The sequence below is a fragment of the Pipistrellus hanaki genome (genome assembly GCF_964339955.1).
Source record: "Pipistrellus hanaki genome assembly, chromosome: 19".
Taxonomy (NCBI): domain Eukaryota; kingdom Metazoa; phylum Chordata; class Mammalia; order Chiroptera; family Vespertilionidae; genus Pipistrellus; species Pipistrellus hanaki.
This window is the reverse complement of record NC_140521.1, coordinates 6,290,810-6,311,471: the sequence shown is the minus strand read 5'-3', so window position 1 is coordinate 6,311,471 and position 20,662 is coordinate 6,290,810. Positions and strand designations below refer to the sequence as shown.

The window sequence follows — 20,662 nt, the reverse complement described above, 5'->3', positions numbered from 1 at the left end:
GAAACATCTAAATGCAAGCATGTGCACGCCACCTCAGGATGGCGGAGTCATGGCTTTCAAATAGGACCTCATTTTCAAAAGAAAGCTTCAAGTTGTCTCCCTCACTCTCTTCTGTTCCTTCTCTCTACCCCAAATCCTTGCTAAGCCACAGGAAAGGGCCCATCAAAATGGACAAGAAAACGACAATCTAATTTAATACACTTATTTTATATGCGGGAAATTGAGGCTGAGACAACCAGTGAGATGAAGTGATCAAAATCACAAAACCGGTTGTTGTTTTCTCTAGCCCTGAAAGCTGGAGCCTCGCCTCGGAGAGCCCAGCCAAGAACTAAGAGCCCAGTCTAGTCCCATTGGGCTCACATACTTCCAAAGCGAAGACTAGTCCCTAAGACTCCAACCTGGACCCCAATAGCCAAGGCCAGTCTGGAAAGGTGGGGCCTAGCCCAGAAGAGTAAGTTTAGACCTCAACAGCCAAACTCAGTCCCAAAGGGCAGAACCTCACCCCTACGAGCCCAGCCAAGTCCTGAAGAGCCTCATCTAGTCCCTAATATCCCCTCCTCCAGCAGGTCCAAGGAAGCCAGCCTCAGTGTCCCAGTGACTTCCACAGAACCTCCCCCTGGAGAGTCAGCAGCCAAGTGTGCTCACTTAGGTTTTCAGCATCCCTCGGATGGCACTTACGGTCCTTTCCTCTAAGGCAGTCATGTGGGGACCAGGGCTTCCCTATGACCGGGTCCATTTGATTTTAATGGATTTAGCCCGGATTTAGCCAAGGCCTAGGAGCCCTATCTAGTTCCAAAGGGCTGACACTGGTTCCAAGGAGCGGACACTAGCCCCTAAAACCTCAACCTAAACCCCAGTAGCCCAAGCCAGTCCCGAAGGGCAGACATCAAACTATTTCTTTGTTCTGGGTCTATAACAATCACGACTATGACAGATCAGGTCAAGGACAATGGAGGAATTTTTCTTTAACTTGGGTAGACAGCATGTAGGGACAGTCTGAACATGGCTGACGGAAAATAATGGCAAAGGCAGGTCTGAAGGAGCAGACGTGCTGAGAGGAGAGTTTATAACCCTTCTTCCCTGATCCGTGCTCATCTCAGCAAGGTCATCTGACATGACAGCAGTTAGTTTGGTTTCTTCACTCCTAACTTGAAGAGGAATCCATCCCTTTTTAAGGTATATGGAGTCTGAGCATGTAAGCCTCAGTATCTAGAAAAAGCTGTGTACTCACCGAATCCACATCTAAGACTACTCCATGAAGCCCAAAGGTTTTCAGCATCCCTCGGATGGCAAACTTTGGCAGAGCAGTTCCAACAGCACTGCTGGCTACATTATTGCTGTCCGGAGAGCGGGTTACTACTGTGAGACCTGAAGAGGGTAGAGGGAGAAATTTTTTTCAGGAGCAAGTATCATCATCACCTTGGGAGCCTCTATGCTAGGGTCTAAAATATCTCTACAGCATTGAGCAGTACCCTTGGTTTAGTTGTAGCCAAAAAAAGGAACACAGCTTGATCTGGAATATAATACAACAAAGTGTAAGAATTCTCACAATTCAACAAGACAAAGAAGCCAATTAAAAATGGGCAAAGGTTTGAATAAAAATTTCTCCAAAGAGAAATGAAAAGGTATCCAACATCATTAGTCATTAGGGAAATGCAAGTCAAAGCCACTTCACACCCACTAGGGTGGCTATAATAAAAATCCAGACAATAGTAAGTGTTGACAAGGATGTGGAGAAATTAGAACCTTCATACATTGTTGGTGGAAATGTAAAATGGTGCAATCATTTTGGAAAATAATCTTGCATTTCCTCAAAAGTTAAACCTTGGCTGGTTTTGTTCAGTGGATAGAGCATCGACCTACAGACTGAGGGGTCCTGGGTTCGATTCCGGCCAAGGGCACATGCCTGGGTTGTGGGCTCGTCCCTAGTAGGGGGCATGCAGGAAGCAGCCAATCAGTGATTCTCTCTTATCATTCATGTTTCTATCTCTCTCTCTCTCTCTTTCCTTTCCTTTCCTTTCCTTTCTGAAATCAATAAAGAAATACATGTATATATATATATATATATATTTTAAGAGTTAAATGTAAAGCTACCATATGAAACAGCAATTCCACTCCTACATATACAATAGAAATAAAAATATGTATTCACATACAAATTTGTACACAAGTGTACATAGCCAAAAGGTAGAAACAACCCAAATGCCAATCATCTGATGAATAAACAAAATAAGGTAATATCCATACAATGAAATATTATTTTGTCATAAAAAGGAATGAAGTACCAACATGTGCTACAACATGGATGACACTTGAAACATTATGTTGTATGAGAGGCCAGACTCAAAAGATCACATGTTGTATGATTCCATTTACAGTATATGAACTTTCCAGAACAGGCAAATCTACAGAGACAGAAAGTAGATTAATAGTTGCCAGAGCTAAGGGAGAGAGGAATGGGGAGGAGTAAGGGTACAGAATCCCTTTTTGGGAAATGAAAATGTTCTTGAATTAGATGTAATGGTTTGATGATTGTTCAACTTTCTGAATAAACTAAGAACTGCTAGATTGTATGCTTTAAAAAGGTAAACTTTATGGTATATGAATTAGATTTCAAATCAGAAGACAAAGAAAGGTAAATATATATTCCTGCCCCTGCCCATGATGTTCAAATAGTTTTGTGAAGGTCTAATGAGTGATGTTAAATTCTCTTTTTTGTGCTTTTTCATATTTTCATTTCCTCAAAATGTGTCATAGATTTTTAATCAAAAGTTTATACTCATTCTATGAAAATTCTAAAAAACACAATACAACCACATATTCCTGGTTTATTAGCTCAGCTACCAGGACTACCGTAAGCCTGAGAACCCTCTACTTGCCACCCCCCACTCCTCTCTCTGTACCACTGCCTTGTCTCACCTTGCTCATGTTAGTGAGCCCTGGGCATGCCAGACAGGTGTCTACTTGTGCCCCACCAGGAACTTTAGAGTCTAACATGGGAGAGCCAGGAAGAGGTCATGTCACTCAGAGAGAGGAGAGTCACCCTAGGAGAGCCAGCAGCTGCTTGGCTCATGCTCATGCTTGGGAAAACTCAACTTCTCATTTCATAGGATGTTTCATAGGTGAAGTAAGGGAGAAAGCAAAACCTTTTCGAACTTTATCAATTGTGAATTTGTTCGCTTCATCTTTAATGTCTTCAATGGTAGGAAGGTAAAGGTCTCTTGGGATGCCACCATTCTCCTCGTAGAGGAATTCAACCGTCTGTCGGGCAATGTCCACCATGCCTAAAAAATAAAACAGCACTGATAACTCTCCAAAGAGCACATGATCTTCAGGCCAACCATGACACTGACTTTTTTCTAGAATGAAACAATAAGAGAATCTTTCAAACACTATTGGTGGTGCCCTAGCCAGTTTGGGTCAGTGGATAGAGAAAGGGCCTGCAGATTTGATTCTGGTCAAGGGCAAATGCCGGAGTTACAGCTTGATCCCCAGTGGGGGGCATGCAGGAGGCAGCTGATCAATGATTGTCTCGTCATTGATGTTTCTCTCTCTGTCTCCTTTCCTCTCTAAAATAAATAAAAATATATTAAAACAGTCCTAGGCAGTTTGGCTCAGTGAATAGAGTGTCAGTCTGCGGACTAAAGGGTCCCAGTTTTTTTTTTTTTTTTTTAAATTTTTAAATATATTTTATTGATTTTTCACAGAGAGGAAGAGAGAGGGATAGAGAGCCAGAAACATCGATGAGAGAGAATCATCTGCCAGTTGCCTCCTGCACACCTCCTACTGGGGATGTGCCCGCAATCAAGGTACATGCCCTTGATCGGAATCAAACCTGAGACCGTTCAGCTGATGCTGTATCCACTGAGCCAAACCTGTCCCAGCTAAAGGGTCCAAGTTTTGACTCTGGTCAAGGACACCTGTCTGGGTTGCAGACTCGATCCCAAATAAGGGGTGTGCAGAAGGTAGCCAATCAATGATTCTCTCTCATCATTGATGTTTCTATCTCTATCTCCTCTCCCTTCCTCTCTGAAATCAATAATAAATATATTTTATATTTTATATTTTATATTTTATATATATATATATATATATATATATATATATATACATACACACACACAATATATATATATATAAACACAAACAAAACCACTGTTGGTGGGAATTGGGAATATGGTGCCTTTTGGGGAAGGTAATTATAAAGAGTACCAAATTGAAAATACTTAATGCTGCCAAAACCGGTTTGGCTCAGTGGATAGAGCGTCGGCCTGCGGACTGAAAGGTCCCGGGTTCGGTTCCGGTCAAGGGCATGTACCTTGGTTGCGGGCACATCCCCAGTGGGGGTGTGCAAGAGGCAGCTGGTCGATGATTCTCTCTCGTCGATGTTTCTAACTCTCTGTCCCTCTCTCTTCCTCTCTGTAAGAAATCAATAAAATATATTAAAAAAAAAGAAAAAAAAGAAAAAAAAAAAGAAAATACTTAATGCGTTACTTCCAGGAATCTCTAATGACTCCCACAGAAACACACTAGTGTGCAAAGAACACTCTGTGCAGCATTGCTTATAAAGAAACAATGGAAATAACAAAAATATTCATGAACACAGCATGACTAAAAATGATAGGTCATTATGCAGTCATTTCACTTTAGTTAATGTCCTTTTGTTCACAAAAGAACAAACTAGGACAAATGGAGAAAGAAGAAAGTAAGGGTAATGTTTTCCCCCTCATTTTTGTATGAATATGATATTTAAAAAATACATTTTTATTGATTTAAGAGAGTAAGGGAAAGGGAGAGAGAGATACATCAATGATGAGATAGATTCACTGACTGGCTGCCTCCTGCACACCCCACACCGAGGATTGAACCTGCAACCCAGGTATGTGCCCTAACTGGGAATAAAACAATGACCTCCTGGTTCATAGGTCAATGCTCAATCACTGAGCCATGCCAGTTGGGCGTGAGTTTGATTTTTACTACAATAAACACATGTTGCTTAGCGAAGAGAGACAGAGAGCTATTGTACATAACTTCCATCCAGGACTGGAATCTGCTCTGTCTTCCTTCCCTGGGGAGAACATATCATTATGTTCAATAGCACAGCCACTTCCTATATAATAAAAGCCAAATATGCTATATGTCTGGTTGTTTGGTTGATTGTTCAAACAATCAAAGCATAATATGCTAATGATTTGCTAAGGCCACTCAACTGCTTGCTATAACGTGCACTGACCACCAGGAGGCAGACAGTTGACCGGCTGACCAGTAGCTATGATGTGCACTGACCACCCGGGGGCAGATGCTCCAATTGGTAGGTTAGCTTGCTGCTGGGGTCTGGCCAATTGGGACTGAATGACACAGACCAGACATGCCCTGGGGCCCTTCCATGGTCCCTCCCAGCTCCCAACCTCCCACATCCCTCTCCAGCTCTGATCATGCACCAATGGGATCCCTCAACCTGGTTTGCACCCTCTAGAATCCAGGACTCCTTAGGGGATGCTGGAGAGCCAGTTTCAGCTGATCCCACAGGCCAGGCGAAGGGACCCCATTGGTGCATGAATTGGTGCACTGGGCCTCTAGTTAATTAATAAACCAAGTAAATAAATGACCAGAGCCTTGAAGACAATTACACTGTAGGGAGGACAAGTGCGGGGACAAGGGTATCCCTTTGCTGTAGCCGCCTTAGCTCCCATACCGCTCAAGAGGCTGTGGGTGAAAGAGTGGGTGCTGACAGCATCTGCTTTTAAATGAGCCTACTGCCATTGCATGTATCTACCATTCTTTCACTTATTGGCCTTGCTGTGATGAAAAGGGGCAGCATTGTCTGAGCACACTTTAGAAGGGGGCTGAAATTAGAGGAGGCTTAGAGAAAGATGTATCAGACAGAATAAGAAATGGGCCTAATATTAGAAAATTACGGAAAAATGAATTTGTCACATTTCACAAAGGAATAGAAGGTAGGAGAAAAAAAGACTGCTGTCTACTAAACAGGAATCCAGGGACTGGGGAGAAGGCCAAATGAAACTAGGACAATAAAGAGATGACTTCATTAACCTCCCATGGGTTCACCCTCTCAGGGGTGGTCTTTGGGCACCATGAGCCATCTCCCTATCCTTCCCATCCTCCTTCGGCTTTCTGCCATGGCTATATTGAAGGCTGTTGTATTTGGCAGGTAAATGTTTCAAGTTTAAATTAATATAGTTCAGCTGGTTGGCCATGGTCATACAGATGAATCCCAAGAGAATGCTTGAGCAAGATGTATAAGGGCCCAGAGGCCCTCAAGGTGAGTCACTGGTCTGGCTCTGGTCCAGCAGCTGCCCTTGGATAATCACATTTTCTGTTGTGCTGTCTATACTTTCCCTCCTCTGAACTGGGAGCGGAGGAGAAGGCACACGTGGCTATAGACATTCAGGATGGTCCAGGTAAAAACAAATGGTAAAAATAAAACAAAAAAGATCCTGTACATTCTGTAAAGTCTCTCCCCCCCTATTTTCCTCTCTCCCCAAACATTAAGAGGTGCCAGGCTTCCTGAACAAATGGTGCTTCAGTTTTCTAAACTTAACCCTGCGGTTGCCAAATTAGCTCCAGGTCTCAGCTTAAATCCCGTGTTGGTGGAGGAGCCATGCTGGACTGGGCTGCCCGTGGCACCGGTGCTGTGGCTTCCTGGTCTGTCCTTATGACAATGCAGTTTGTTGTTTCATTACTTGTTTCTACAAGGATGTAAGCTCTGAGAGAAGGGACAATCTCCATCTTGCTCACGGAGGATTCTTTATTCCCTAGCACAGGGCCCAGCACTGGGAGCACATACATGCATGGACAGATATGTGAATGAATCAATTATAGTAAAAATGCAACCTAAACAAAGCCCTCCTGACTGGGAAGACCGATGACCGGCGCTGCTGCTTCAAGGCTGCCAGGTGGGAGTTTGGCATTCCCTTTATTAAGCGAAAGTCCTCTGAAAGCAAGGTAAGACCTGCTTTTTGGTTGATATAACACAGATATGGTGCTTCGTGAAACTGACAAGGAGAGAAAACCCTGGCAATGAACTCAGGGCCGCAGCGCTGAGTAAAGGTACAGCGAGAAGACACTGGGAGGGCCGGCCCACATTTAGATGAACCCTCTTTCCTGCTTTCCATTCTGAGTGTCACTAAGCACATCTCTTCTAACCAACAAGTGGCCTCCGTAGGAGAACGTGAAGCACTGACCTAGTTGCAGAGCACCCTTGATCTGGTCCAGGCCCGACTTCCGCTCTGCTTCGTTGCGGAAGCGTCTTCGGATGGTAGGGAACACCTTGGTCTCCCACGCTTTCACCAGCAGGGCGTAGTGGTCCTCCTGGAGGAAGGCAGACTCATGATCAGAGAGAATGCTTCATGCAGTCATCAGTCCTGCTCTCACTTACAACTCTCACCCCCTTACAGGCCAGTAAAGGAAACACAGTGTGTGGACCACAACTCACCATATCTCCGATGCCAGGGGAGGCAACAGCTAAAGCCAACTTTGTTGCTGGATTACTATCAAATACTGCATTTTCCTAACACCTCTAGATCAGTATTGAGCAAAAGAGCCCAACAGCTATTGCTATTGTGTAGTTTAGAAAAACACTGCAAAGGCACTGTTGAAACCCAATGACATCATTTGAAGTGTAACAACTCCAGTCTGGTGTGCTCGGATCAAAACCATTTCTCCTGGCCTGTCCTGGCCACCAGCAAGCCAAGTGGATGCTGCGGCCTCTTACCTGTGGGATGCCGTCATCGTCGTCGTCATCACTTTCATCATCTGCAGCGGGAGGGGGGTGGGGGTCTGGGCCAGAGGCGATGAAATTCTCATAGCTGAGCTCTACTTTGTAATGACAGGAGGTGTCGCTGTCATATTCTGTAACAAAGCACAATGGCAGTGAGTTCCAGGCAAGAGCAGGCTGGAAAAATCATGCACTTCTCACCATGGACAAATCGGATTCTCTTAATGTATGTGATAGAAAGACTCCGAGTATTTGTAGGGATTTTCAAGTGCAGAGCCAAGAAATAACTAATTATTTATAATTACCCTGAGTCCTGCGATAGGTCTAATGGGTATAATTCAACTCAGGGAAGAATCTAAAAATTTCTTCACCATAAAAATTAAAAAGATACTTAAGACAGTTTGCAAACCAGTATCCTAAGGGCCTAATATGACTCGCAGACATCTTTAGTTCAGAAAACTCAGTTTTATTCAGTTTGATTATGAAAAATTTCAAATAATAGAAAGCCTCCACAATCAGCTTTTTATTCTTTGATGACCTCAGTTTTAAAACAATTCAAAGAAATGATTAACATTTTTAAATGAGGTTTCATAAAAAATTCTGGGGTTTTTATTTCATAAAAAATGGACAACTTTGCAGGCTTGCACTTTCACGTGGCCACATTCCATGTAGCACTGAGTGGTGGCAAGTTTCCCCTATTGGGGGGGGGAGGGATCACTTTTAAGTCTGCCTTGCTTCCTCCTTATCCCCATTTCCTTTCATTGGGCCAGTTACCCCATTCCCAGGGGTACCAGAACGAGCCCAAGTTAAACTGACTAACAGCATCTGCATTCCCAGAATGCAGTGGGGCCCTGGGAGGAGGTGGCTTACGCTGCTGAGGGGTGGCCACAGCGGCAATCCTGCACGGTGGCCCATGAGTGCCCGGGTCTGATGCAACACTGGTGCCAGCATCGTTGTCACTGTCAGATGCCATGGCAAAGGGCAGGGCCTCAAAGTTAGCACTGATCTCCTCTGCCAGGTCAGTGCACAGGTCAGCAGCGTTGCGGTGCGCCTGCCCTTCGGCATAGGCGAATGGGCGGGAGCCAAAGTTAGCTCGAGTCTTGGTGTTCTGGAAAAGACAGCCAATAAAGGATGCATGCTTATTTATTTATTTTTAACTCCCTGAGGTGACCCTCACCAATGTCAAACCATAAGAATGGCCCAATGTTCACTATGGGACAGCAAGTGAAACTAGGCCAAGGGGCTGGTGAAACTGTGTACCTGGCACTAGAGCTTTGTAGAAGCCAGCTCTGCCTACCCTCACCTTGCACTCTCACACTCTTTGCTATACACAGTGACCTTTCTGTTTTATTGACTTTTTACAGAGAGGTAAGGAGAGGGATAGAGAGTTAGAAACATCCATGAGAGAGAAACATCCATCAGCTGCCTCTTGCACTCTCCCTACTGGGGATGTGCCTGCAACCAAGGTACATGTCCTTGATTGGAATTGAACCTGGCACCCTTGAGTCCGCAGGCTGACGCTCTATCCACTGAGCCAAACTGGTCAGGGCCACAGTGACCTTTCTTGCTTCTAATATGTCACTGCATATGCTGTTCCCTTCACCTGGAACATACTTTCTTCCAATTTTGCCCAGTAAAGCATTTGTGGAAAATATATACTTCCTCGGGGTAATGGAGACACGGTCAGGTTTGCCTGGCATTGCTTTCATCAAGTCTACAATGTGCAAGTGCACTGTGATGACCAGTCTGTGTGGCAGCTTGCCTGGTGGCCATGGGTGCCCAGATTAGACATTCTTGCTGGACGTGCCTGGGAGGGAGTTTCCAGGTGAGAAACCCATTTGAATCTGTGGACTTGGTAGAGTTCCCCCTCCAATGTGGTTGAGCATCATCAAAATTAAAAGCAGAATTCGTTTTCCATCCCAACAAGATAGCCTACCTTTTTCTGAATGTGAACCACGGGCCACATGCCGCCAGAGACGTCCTCGAGGTAAGGCAAGAGGCGCTGCCCACAGTAAGTGAAGTACACCCGGCCCTTGGCCGGCTGCCCCGGGGGAGGAGGAGTCCCCTCTGTCCTCTCCCAGCCGATTCCTGCCACATCGCCTGTGGAGAGAGCAGGAAACAAACAACATGTTCTCCCCTCTTACTACCAAATAAACTTCCGAACTGCAACCAGTGTGACAAGGCCACGCGTCACTGACTATCTTCGTTTTATTTACTTATGCATTGGTTACATGTGAAAAATACATGAAGTAAGCGATTGTATTTAAAGAAACAAAGTTACTGTAGAAATAAACAAATTTAAAAAGAAAATGTTTAGGAGAAGCAAAACGCCTAGTGTCTGAGTTAAGCTAGCTACCACTATTATACATTAAATTTAGCCTTTTCCTGGCAACCAAGACAAAAATGGAAAACAGTGGCTGTGATTTTTAAATGGAGGAATATACTTTTTTTCTTTTTATATGTGGAAGATTTTTTTATGGCATAAAGGTAAAAGGTAATTTCTTAATAAAGTTGTAGAAGACTTAAGTGATGATCTTAAAATAATTTAAAACTCAAGCAGGCCTGGCCTTGCCGTGTACCTGCCACCCCGGCGGGGCTGAGGGGACTTGGCACTGCCATCTTGTGTCTGTGGGCACCATCATCTTTGAAGGCAGGATAGTCAATTAGCATATTCCCTCCCTATTGACTGTGGGTGCCACCATATTTGAGATGGCGTGAGGGTCAATTAGCATATCCCCTCTTTATTAGATAGGATATATATGTGTATATATTGTTGATTTCAGAGAGGAAGGGAGAGGGAGAGACAGATAGAAATATCAATGATTACAGAGAATCACTGATTGGCTCCCTCCTGCGCACCCCACATTGGGGATTGAGCCTGCAACCCAGTCATGTGTCCTGACTAGGAATTGAACTGTGACCTCCTGATTCATAGGTTGATGCTCAACCACAAAGCCATGCTGACTGGGCAAGTTCTCTTTTTCTGAAGCTATTTATCTGCTCATCAATAACAAGCTGATGAAAGACCAAACTTCAGAGAGAAGCGAAATCTCAGAATTTTCTTATGATGGAGGAACAAAAGTAAATGTGACTCCTAAGTTACCCACAGGAGGCTCTAGACAATGTCCTTATGAAATGATAGGGCTGGTGTACACTAGCGAACAATGACAAGTATTTCCTTTTCACTACAAGACAAATTGACTGCTTCCAGCTGCTAAGTTTATTTAGTTTCAGCCCTACAGAGGGTGGGAAAGAAGCTCCTGCTGCACTCACCAGGAGAGAGAGTCACGTCCAAGCGAACGCTCTTCCACTGCAATAAACTGGAGCCATTGTAGTGCACAGCCCGGCCATTGCTGGAAAACAAGGGGAGTCAAAGACAACGCTAACCCGCCAATGTGGGGTGGGAAGTAGTGTGCAGGTGCAGGGGATTCGGTGGCATGAGAGTAATTAGAGAAATCCTAGGAGCCATTCTCATTCCCTAAACATGAACATATTTTCAAGCAGTATTTTACACATTTTGGGGGTTAGAGATTAAAATGATATTACTTTAGTATTAAAGCACCCATTCCACTACTTTTTTTTTTTTTTTTTTAAAGTAACAGCAATAGTAGCCACTTACTTGTGGAAAAGGCAAGTGCCCACTGGATTAGTCCAAGCCCCATCTCGTTTCTCTGCTTCTGTAGCAAAGCCAAAGGAAACTATTGGTCCAGTGTCGTCATCAGTATCTCCATAGGAAACAATTTCTATTTCCCAGTAAAAAGATGGGGCCTGAAGAAACACCAGAAGTGGGCAGACAATCAGAGAGCTGAACTTGCTTTTTCTCTCAAAGTTGAAAGAAAGAGGCCAAAGCCAGTATGTCATGTGATTTCTCACCTGCACTGGCAGTGGTGAGGTGGCATAGATAAAGGTGCCCCGGGGCAGACCGCCCCCGGCGCTGGGGTCGGCCAGGAAGGTGACGGATGTCAGGTGCGATGAGAACATGCAGGCTCGCACAGGTGGGAACACTCTCGAGGCGCTCCAGGTTATCTCTCTGGGCTGCATTGGAAAAAAACTCTCACTCAATAGAATTGCAAATACAAATCCTTTCACTCTCTCAAAGAAGAAAAATATTCATTAAATAACGATCTTTTTTTAACCAAAGGAAACTTTTCTTTATTTAAGAAAAGCAGTCTCTTTCCCTAAGCCCAGTCCTGCTCTCTCAAAATAATTACTTGTAACTCTTTCAACAGTTAATTCTGATCTTACCTCTATATTTCTCCTTCTATGCTTATGACACTATTTTTAATATCCCGTTAAGACATCATTTATCCTCTATTATGACAGAGAGGTTTCAATTCCCACTGACCTAGTTCTCCTGACACACATGTACATAACACAGGTCCTCACCCCTCATCCTCTGAGTGCAGTCATAGGACAAATTCTGGTTCAATCGGTAATCAGAATTTATATCAGCTCAAATTTAAAAAAGGAGTTTTATGGTGATACTCCCTTTCTTCTTGGTTAAATTAATTGCCTAATTTTTTCACTTTCATAGTTTTTAATAAATCTAATCATAGAATTCCAAGCTTTTCTATCAGATGAAAGCATATTTTTAAAAATCCCTCTGTTTCACTTTTATTCTAAAGAAAGAACTAAAAGATTCATGTGAAGATGACCTTGAAGGACATGCAGATCACTATCAGAGCAAAAACTGGAAACAATATGGATTTGCAACAAAAAGAGCTTGAGTGAGTAAACTGAGGCACAAGTATATGCTGGACTATTCAGTTTTTATTATTATAGTTGGTGTGGAAATATACTCATCTATGGAAAGGGAAAAGCTAGACACAAAACTGAATGGACTGCAGAAGCCCCTTTTTGTTAAATAGAAATTATAGGCAATTGGAGATGATGAGGTTTCATGTGACATTACTCTCTCTCTCTCTCTCTCTCTCTCTCTCTCTCTCTCTCTCTCTCTATATATATATATATATATATATATAATTTATTTATTTATTTTTACATATTTTATTGATTTTTTTTGCCACCCTCCCTCCCAACTTTTTATATATATTTTTAAGCTTTTGATTTTGAAATAATTTCACGCCCACAATACTACTATAATTTTTATATACTCTTACTAAGATGCATTTACTTTTTTGAAATATAATTCATATAACATATAATTTACCCTTTTAAAGTGTACAATTCAATGTTATTTTAGGATATTCACAGAGTTGTGCAACCATCGCTACGACTTAATTATAGAAAATTTTTGTCCCCCTTAAAAGAAACCTTTGCCCATTTGTAGTTACTCCCCATCTGACCCTCCCCCCAGCCTGTAACAACCATCAATCTGCTTTCTGTGTCTATGAATTTGCTTGTTCTGGGCATTTCATATGGAATCATACAACATGTGATCTTCTGTGACCAGCTACTTTTGCCTAGCATAATGTGAAGGTTTACCCATATTATAGCATGTATTACTGCAGCATTACTTTTTAAGGCTGCATAATATTCCACTATATGGATACATCACATTTTATGCATTCATTCATTAGTTGATGGACATTTAGGTTGTTTCCATCTTTTGGGCTATTATGAATGGTGCTGCTAAAAAGTCACAGATATAGCAATTGTTAGTATTTTGCAACTTCTGCTTTTTAATCTCGCTCTTATTCTCTCTCTACATAGTCTTATTTTTATGAGATCAGCTACAGATCTAACATTTTTGAAAAAGTGTTCTTTTTCTGTTGTTGATGACATTAAAATGTACAAGTTAAACTTTTGTGGGAACTTGAGGGTCTGCTGAATCAAGTGATGAAGGCTTAGATCTGGATGTGTTGAGTTAGTATAGGGCTGGGGTGTTGATCTGTGAGTGCCTTGGGTGGGGCCTGGATGAGGCTGGTTGACCTATTTGGAAATGTCTTTTGTGTGAAATGTATCATTGGGCATGTGGTGGTATTATTGATATGAGAAAATGCTAAGTAACTGATTTACTATCTGAAAAGGGATTTACTATCGGGGAAAGGGAGGGAGGAAGAGACTAAACATAAACTGCACCTATGGATGAGGACAATGGGGGATGGGGAGGGGGCAAAGGGTGGGGTGGGAACCTGGTGGAGGGCGGAAGAAATGAGGAACCTTTGTAACAGTATGAACAATAAAGATTGATTTAAAAAAAAGAATGTACAAGTTAATGAGCTCTGCTCCTCTACTGTAATTCCTCCATATTCAGAATGACAAAACAATATGCTTTGACATTCAAAGAGGATAGTAAGTCCCTGCAGAATATACACCTCCAAATGGCTTTCAAATGCTCAGTCTAAATTCTACTGAAGCGCTAGTTGGCATTTTCCCATGTCCAGCGCTGCAGTCAGGCAGGCGGTGTGGTCCTGAGGGCTCACCTGTCTCCGGTCGGCCTGCAGTGGTGGCGGCGGGGGCCTAGCACAGTCCCGGTAGAGCATCCTTAGCCGTTCACACTGCACCTCCACAACTGCCAGTCGCTCTCCTGGAGGGGATACATCGAATAAATGAAAACGAGTCTTACAACCCCCAAAAGCGCTCCACCTTTTTTGGAGAAGGGTCAAAGCAAAATAATGCTTGCAGAGATGATTCAAATCCTAACAAAAGAGCAAATGCCCTGAGACATCTTTGCCTAATACACATAGCTTAGCAGCAGAGCAATGTGGGCTAATGAGGAATGACTGTGTAATGGGTACAAGGTTTTTTTGGGGGGAGGGAGGATGGAAATGTTCTGGAATTAGACAGTGGTAATGGTGGCACACCTCTGTGAATATATTAAAACCCACTGACCTGTACACTTTTAACTGATAAAATGTATGGTAAATTAATTATAACTCAATTTTAAAAAAAGATGCCTTAGGAGGAATAAAATGTAGTCCAATAAAAGTAAAACAGAATTGTTTAGGATAATAGCAAGAAAACTTTATTGACTTGTACCATAGCTATAGACACCAACACAATGGAAAATGGAATTAGGTATGGATTAGAAAGTGGAAGGGAAGTTGAGGCCAAGCACAAGGGTCAAAGTGGAGGCAGGAGTGAGGCCAGGCCACGAGGTGTGCGCTCTCTGTCCTTTAACTACACCTGGAAGGCACAAGTCCAGATCTGTTTCCCACTGGACAAGTCAAAGAAGGAAACTATGTAGTTATAGGATTGGTGGAGTCCATTACATAAATGTAAACTTATTACTCATAAAGGGCCCAGCTACTTTTGATAAGCACTTTTTAATAAGCTGCCAGGCTGGGTCTCAGGGAAGGACTGCCCACGGGGAAGCCTGACAGCACAGGAGAGGCAGGCTGAGGAAGGGGGTCAGGGGAATTCAGAGCACTGTTCCTTCAAGTGAGGCATGAGATCCGCCCACAACCTACAATTGTGACTTTTGGTTAGAGCTTGGACAGCATTTTAACATGCTTCCCAGGGATCCTATGAACTTTCAAAGTTTGAGAAAAACTTTTGGCTCTGGGAATGTGTGTATTTAGGAAGAAGAGGAAGCAGCTGAACTGAGAGAGTCTGGCTTCTGTAAGAGTACAAATTAAACTTGAGGACTTTTTTTTCGTTTTTATAAGCTTTTTTTTTTTCTTTTCAGTTTTAAAATTTGTTCCCTATGCTATTTCATCCAAGGGATCAAGTTAACTTCTCAGGGATATTGCTTCATGGGAAAAAGTTCTGTTGTGCTCTTTTCCTAGATCAGATGAAATTAGATACTCTTTCCTTGGATCAAAGAAGCTATACAATTTTTATATGACTTAGTTAATATAATGGCAAATCTGCTGCTTAATACATCCCAGATAAAGTAAAATAATAGAAGGAACTCATTAAAATTTTTTTCCTTCACTTTAGAGACTCAATATATTATTGCCTATAAATGTTATAACATTTTCATATATGAAATAAAAAAATATCAACACATTTTAAATAATCCTATATAATAAAGAACAAATATGCTAATTAGGCTGGATAATGAATGACTTTCCAGAACAACCTTCCAGAACGACCAGTGGGCGGGGCTGTGAGGCTTCGAGGCAGCCGGGGCTGTAAGGGCTGAGCCCCTTGCACAAATTTTGTGCATCGGGCCTTTAGTTAAAAGTCAAAATCAAAGAATTTTCTCTTCTACCCATCACATTGAATCCTCTTTATTAAACATTATTTCTTTTAAGCACAGTTTATGACTCTTTGTAGGATGTGAGAATCCCCTGTTGTGTTGCAAAGTAACCCAGATGCTAGGGGTGGGAAGAGTTGTTTTTTACAGGTAAATGACTGAGAAGTCAACATCTTAATATTTTACAACATAAAGTGCTATTTTAGAATATAAATCGATAAGCTAATAGTCTTCTCTTTTGTAGTACTTCTCATATGTTTCTTTCCAACCTTCTGTTACCACAGTTATTTTCCACTAGGAAAAAAGGGTTAGGTGGTTATTAGTAAAACCATTTGAGATCACTGCTCTAAATTATTATACTTACTAGCCTGTGCATTAAGTACCAAAATTAATTTCACAAATGAGACCTCTTCATTTCATAAAATATATAAAAGAGGATACTCAAAGAGCCCTATAGAAAAGCAAGCAATTAATTCAGCAAGTTATATGCTTGCTAAAATCATTTTAAAATGTCCTATATGCAACCTAAACTGAGAACGTTAAAAGGGAGAGGCAGGGAACAAAGGACCTAAAATTTAGTAAAACACAAAATTATGGGCAAAAATTAGTCACAAGTAATTTCACCCAAGAAGTCTAGCAAACTCCTTTCTTCTGTTATATTTTTCTATTCTCAGGGTCTCTCTGAGTTTTAACAATAGTCCCTGCCTCCACAGCACTATGCTTATTAGAGAAAGGAGATTTGAGAAGTAAAACAGATATAGAATGAAGACTAATTAAAAAGCAGAAACAAACCAGTAAAAGTCAAATGTGAAAAAGGACAAAAATTCAAGGACAGAAACAAGATTAGTTACTGAAAAAGCAAATGAAAATGAGAAATAGTAACTGATATGAATAAAAATGGCTAAAAAAAAGCATAAACTTAAACTATAAAAAGAACTATTAAGGAAGTGAAAGATTAATTTCTTCCTTATAGTTCATGAGAATGCTAGCACTAGAACACTGAGGGATGAATGCCAACCTAATTGTGAACAATTTCATACAGGATCCAGTAATATCCTTGGGAACCAGCATAAACTTTCACTTAAAAACACCCAAACCAACAACCAATTTACAGGAAATTTGAGGACAAAGGGACATATTAAATGACACCACAAGGATACAATCGGCAAAATCCAGACTGTGGGAAACCTTTCAACAAATAAATTGCAAAGGGGAAAAAAGATACTAAGGGGAATCAATATTTTAACAGAAATTTAAAAGACATAGAAATAAATTATAGTATATGAACTTTGCTTGAATCCTGATTCAAATAAACATATGTAAAAACAAGTATGACTTTTTGAGAGAATTAAAAAGTTGAACAATGACTAGATATTTAATAATATTAAAAGAATTACTGTTAATTTTTTTAGATGTGATCATGGTATCGTGGTTATTTTTTTGAGAGTCCTTATTATTTTAGAGACACATACTAAAATATTTATGGAAAAAATAATACCTAAGAATTTGCTTTCAAACAATCAGGAGGGTACAGCATAGATGAAACAGGGTTGGCTACAGGTGATAACTATTGAAACGAGGTGATGAGAACATAAGGGTTCATTATATTAACCTTCCTATTTTTGTATCTATTTAAACTTTTTCATAAACACACACACACACACACACAGATGGATGTCAGTGCAAACTCCTGATTTTGAATTAAAATGTAGTGAATCACAATAGTCATAAAGTATGTGCAGCCCAAAGGACCATTCATAAATAGTTCTAATAGGGAAATAAAGGCAATGAATTTATACGAATGGAGAAAAAACCCACTTTGACATGGCCCTAAAGTTAAACTGAAAAATGCTGATTTCCTATTTGGTATACACTGAAAGCTTTTTATTTCCATTTCTAGATCTGGGATGAAAGTGAATTGTGATAAGTATTGTCTGTAGAATCCAGCTGTTTGGTGGCTGTGTGTATGAAAACTGTTTAATTTTCATTATCAAGTAATGTGCTGACAAGACTCAATAAGATAAATACTTTCCATAACAGGTACTCACCAGCACTGCATTCCTGGGCTACTAGGTTAAGAACTTCAACAGCTGCTGGGCACTGTTGTATGAATTCTTCACAAAATAAGCTGTCTTCTAAAAGCTGGGCCATGACCAGGCATGCTCTTAATGTTAAAAGATTTACAATATTTCAAAGTCATCAATGTTCATTCTCTAAAAAGTCAACTGTGAAAAACATTTCAATCAATTTTGTCCCCTAATTTACAAGGTTCAAACTCCCCCTTCCTCTTGCATTTTTTTCTGAGCTGGATTGGTTTGGAAATACTTAAGTAATTTATCTTTTCCCACATGGTAACTGCTGACACTGCACGGACAATCAGAAAAGGGAAAAATGGTTGTCACCTCCATTAAATGGAGACACAAAGTGCCAGGGGAGAAATTAGAGTTGTCTCCAAAAAGCATTTCCTAAACTGCGCTGCATGGGAACAAGCGGAATCCAAACGCTTGGAATATCTGTATTTTTCTGACTCTCACCTGAATCAAAGTACATATGAAAGCTTTCTGAGAGGTCTCATTATCAAAAGCAAAACTTGTTTCTCTTGCTTAATGGTAAGTTGATGTATTTGCAGGAAAAGACTGCTCTTCTATCCAACACCAACACTTGTGCGCATTCCCTAGCTTTCTCATTGTCAGTCTGGACAATGATGAACTAGATATGAACTAAGGTAGACTTGTACCATTTAAAAAAGGCAAAGTGACAGAGGAATTCCTGTGAGAGAACAAAGTTCCTTTACCAAAGCAAATCAGGGGAGCCTTCATTCTATATGTCACATTTTGATTATTTTTTATTTTTTCAAGGGGACAGCTAAACTTTATTTCAAAGTGCAGAAACGGGACCCGCCAAGCCGGAGTGCAGGCGCTCACCGAGGACCTGCCTCTGCGGCCTACACCACCTTGGCACGGGAGGGGATCTCTGGAAGGTGCTCACCTTGTTCTGATTTCAGCCAGGAGCCGAACAACTGCCATCACAGGAGCTGACCCATCTCCTGTTGCAGGAAGTGAGGTATGAATAGAGAGACTTCCCTCCTGAGGAAGCAACATGGACTGGACTGCCTGTACTACCTTCTCAGTAATGGACAGTTTATGAAGAGGCAATGCCTGATGGTGGTGGGGGAGGGGCATGGCAAAAAGTTAAATTCAAGTAGTTAGTTTATAAGAAATGAGGGTGTTATTATCTGGAGTTAATTCTCAAAATATCAGTTAAAAAAATAAAGTCACCATACAGAAAATTACAAACTAGACCAAAATAATAAAAAATATTATACAATGAAATATTTCTAATCAAAGAATTGCATTTTGGCATCAAGTTAACAAATTCCACACAAATGTGACTATTAAATAATTATTCCCAATATATAAATACATATCATGAGTAAAATTCAAGATAATCAAGTATTTGCACTTCTGTACTGTGCACATTATTCATTATAGTACTGTTACCATTTGCAGTGACATTTTATAATGCATTTAAAAATCACCTTACCTCTGATCTTGGAACACAAAGTCTAGACAATGGAATAGTCAGTGTGTCTGATGCTTGCGAAGTCTTTCTACATTCTATGGGTGGGAATCTGACTGTAGCTATACCTTCCTGTTCGTTGATAGAGGCCACTATTCCGATGCTTCCTGATATTCCTCTGCCTAGAACCTAGAGACACAGATGGATCAGCATCACCTACCAGCTCCGACAGTGGAAGTAGCTCTACATGTGACAAGTGGGAAGTGTAAATTCACAGCTGTCATTAGGGCATTACAGTAACAGTTGATTATAATGCTGATATCATATAATATCAGCAGTTATTATAATACAAAGTCCTGAACATGAGTTAAAATATCAGGCCCTAAAATCTTATGTCAAGGTGGTTACAGTATGATTTAATCTCAATTAAATCTCAACATTTCAATTGTAAAATACTGCCAATACTAAAGACACCACAGGACATAAGTATTACAGCATCACAGTTAACAACATATAATAATGTTCTAATATTCAGTCTGCAACACTGTGAATTAGAATGCATTTCTCAGATTCCTTATTTAGCTTTTAGGACCAAGGATTTTATCCAACAGGTGGTCAATTAATCAACGGATGCTTATAGGCAGAGCAAAACAACGATACGGGGAGATGGAGGCTGGTTACCTGAACCTCAGACCCTATCTTGATTGTCTCTTTGAAGCCTCCAAGTGCACACAGGGCGGCGACGGCCTGGCGGGCGATTCTCTGAAGTTTGGCGAGTTTTCTCCCACTACTGCTTCCGTTTTCCAGAATGCTTTCTGCATATTTCCCCAATTGTGGAATGTACATCAGTGCCCGAGACAAAACCTAAACATAAGAAGCGGTCCATGTAGGAGGAGCTGGAGTTTTGGTCGTTTTGATACTAAGAGTGATGAAGAGTCTACAACAGTGACTGGGTTTCACGTACTGAAGTAACTGTGGGTATGGGAGGCATGAAATAACTATTAGGGTAAGACCCCTGGCATTCCTGCCATGCTTGCCTAAGGTAGTTGGACAGAACTGGAAATACACAACCTCAAAATATTGGAGAAACAAGCATTGTATTAATAAAACCCCTAAAATAAAGCAAAAATTTATCTGAAGGAAAACCGTCAGAGCATACTGCCTTCATCTCACACCCAACTACCTTTAGGACATGGTACCCAGCGTCACTGAGGATGACCATGGGAAAGGGGAAGTGATCACAGAGCACCAGCTGCACTGGTAATGATGCGTTACTGACAGAGCGCTCAGAGGCCACCGAA

General features: G+C 41.3%; 1 protein-coding gene across 5 annotated transcripts in view; it reads right to left on the bottom strand.

The window, feature by feature from the left end:
* Positions 1-20,662, bottom strand: part of HECTD4 (HECT domain E3 ubiquitin protein ligase 4) — a 140,970-nt gene that overhangs the window by 27,951 nt on the left and 92,357 nt on the right. For all 5 annotated transcript variants that reach the window (XM_084868116.1, XM_084868118.1, XM_084868117.1 and 2 more), the window contains exons 41-54: positions 20,043-20,225; positions 19,386-19,550; positions 18,831-19,000; positions 17,891-18,006; positions 14,125-14,228; positions 11,612-11,773; positions 11,358-11,506; positions 11,012-11,091; positions 9,675-9,838; positions 8,609-8,846; positions 7,736-7,872; positions 7,206-7,332; positions 3,147-3,284; positions 1,232-1,368 (exon numbers count right to left, since the gene is read on the bottom strand). In XM_084868116.1, coding sequence (XP_084724242.1) covers positions 1,232-1,368; positions 3,147-3,284; positions 7,206-7,332; positions 7,736-7,872; positions 8,609-8,846; positions 9,675-9,838; positions 11,012-11,091; positions 11,358-11,506; positions 11,612-11,773; positions 14,125-14,228; positions 17,891-18,006; positions 18,831-19,000; positions 19,386-19,550; positions 20,043-20,225 — 2,070 coding nt within the window. The remainder of the gene's footprint in view (positions 1-1,231; positions 1,369-3,146; positions 3,285-7,205; positions 7,333-7,735; positions 7,873-8,608; positions 8,847-9,674; positions 9,839-11,011; positions 11,092-11,357; positions 11,507-11,611; positions 11,774-14,124; positions 14,229-17,890; positions 18,007-18,830; positions 19,001-19,385; positions 19,551-20,042; positions 20,226-20,662) is intronic.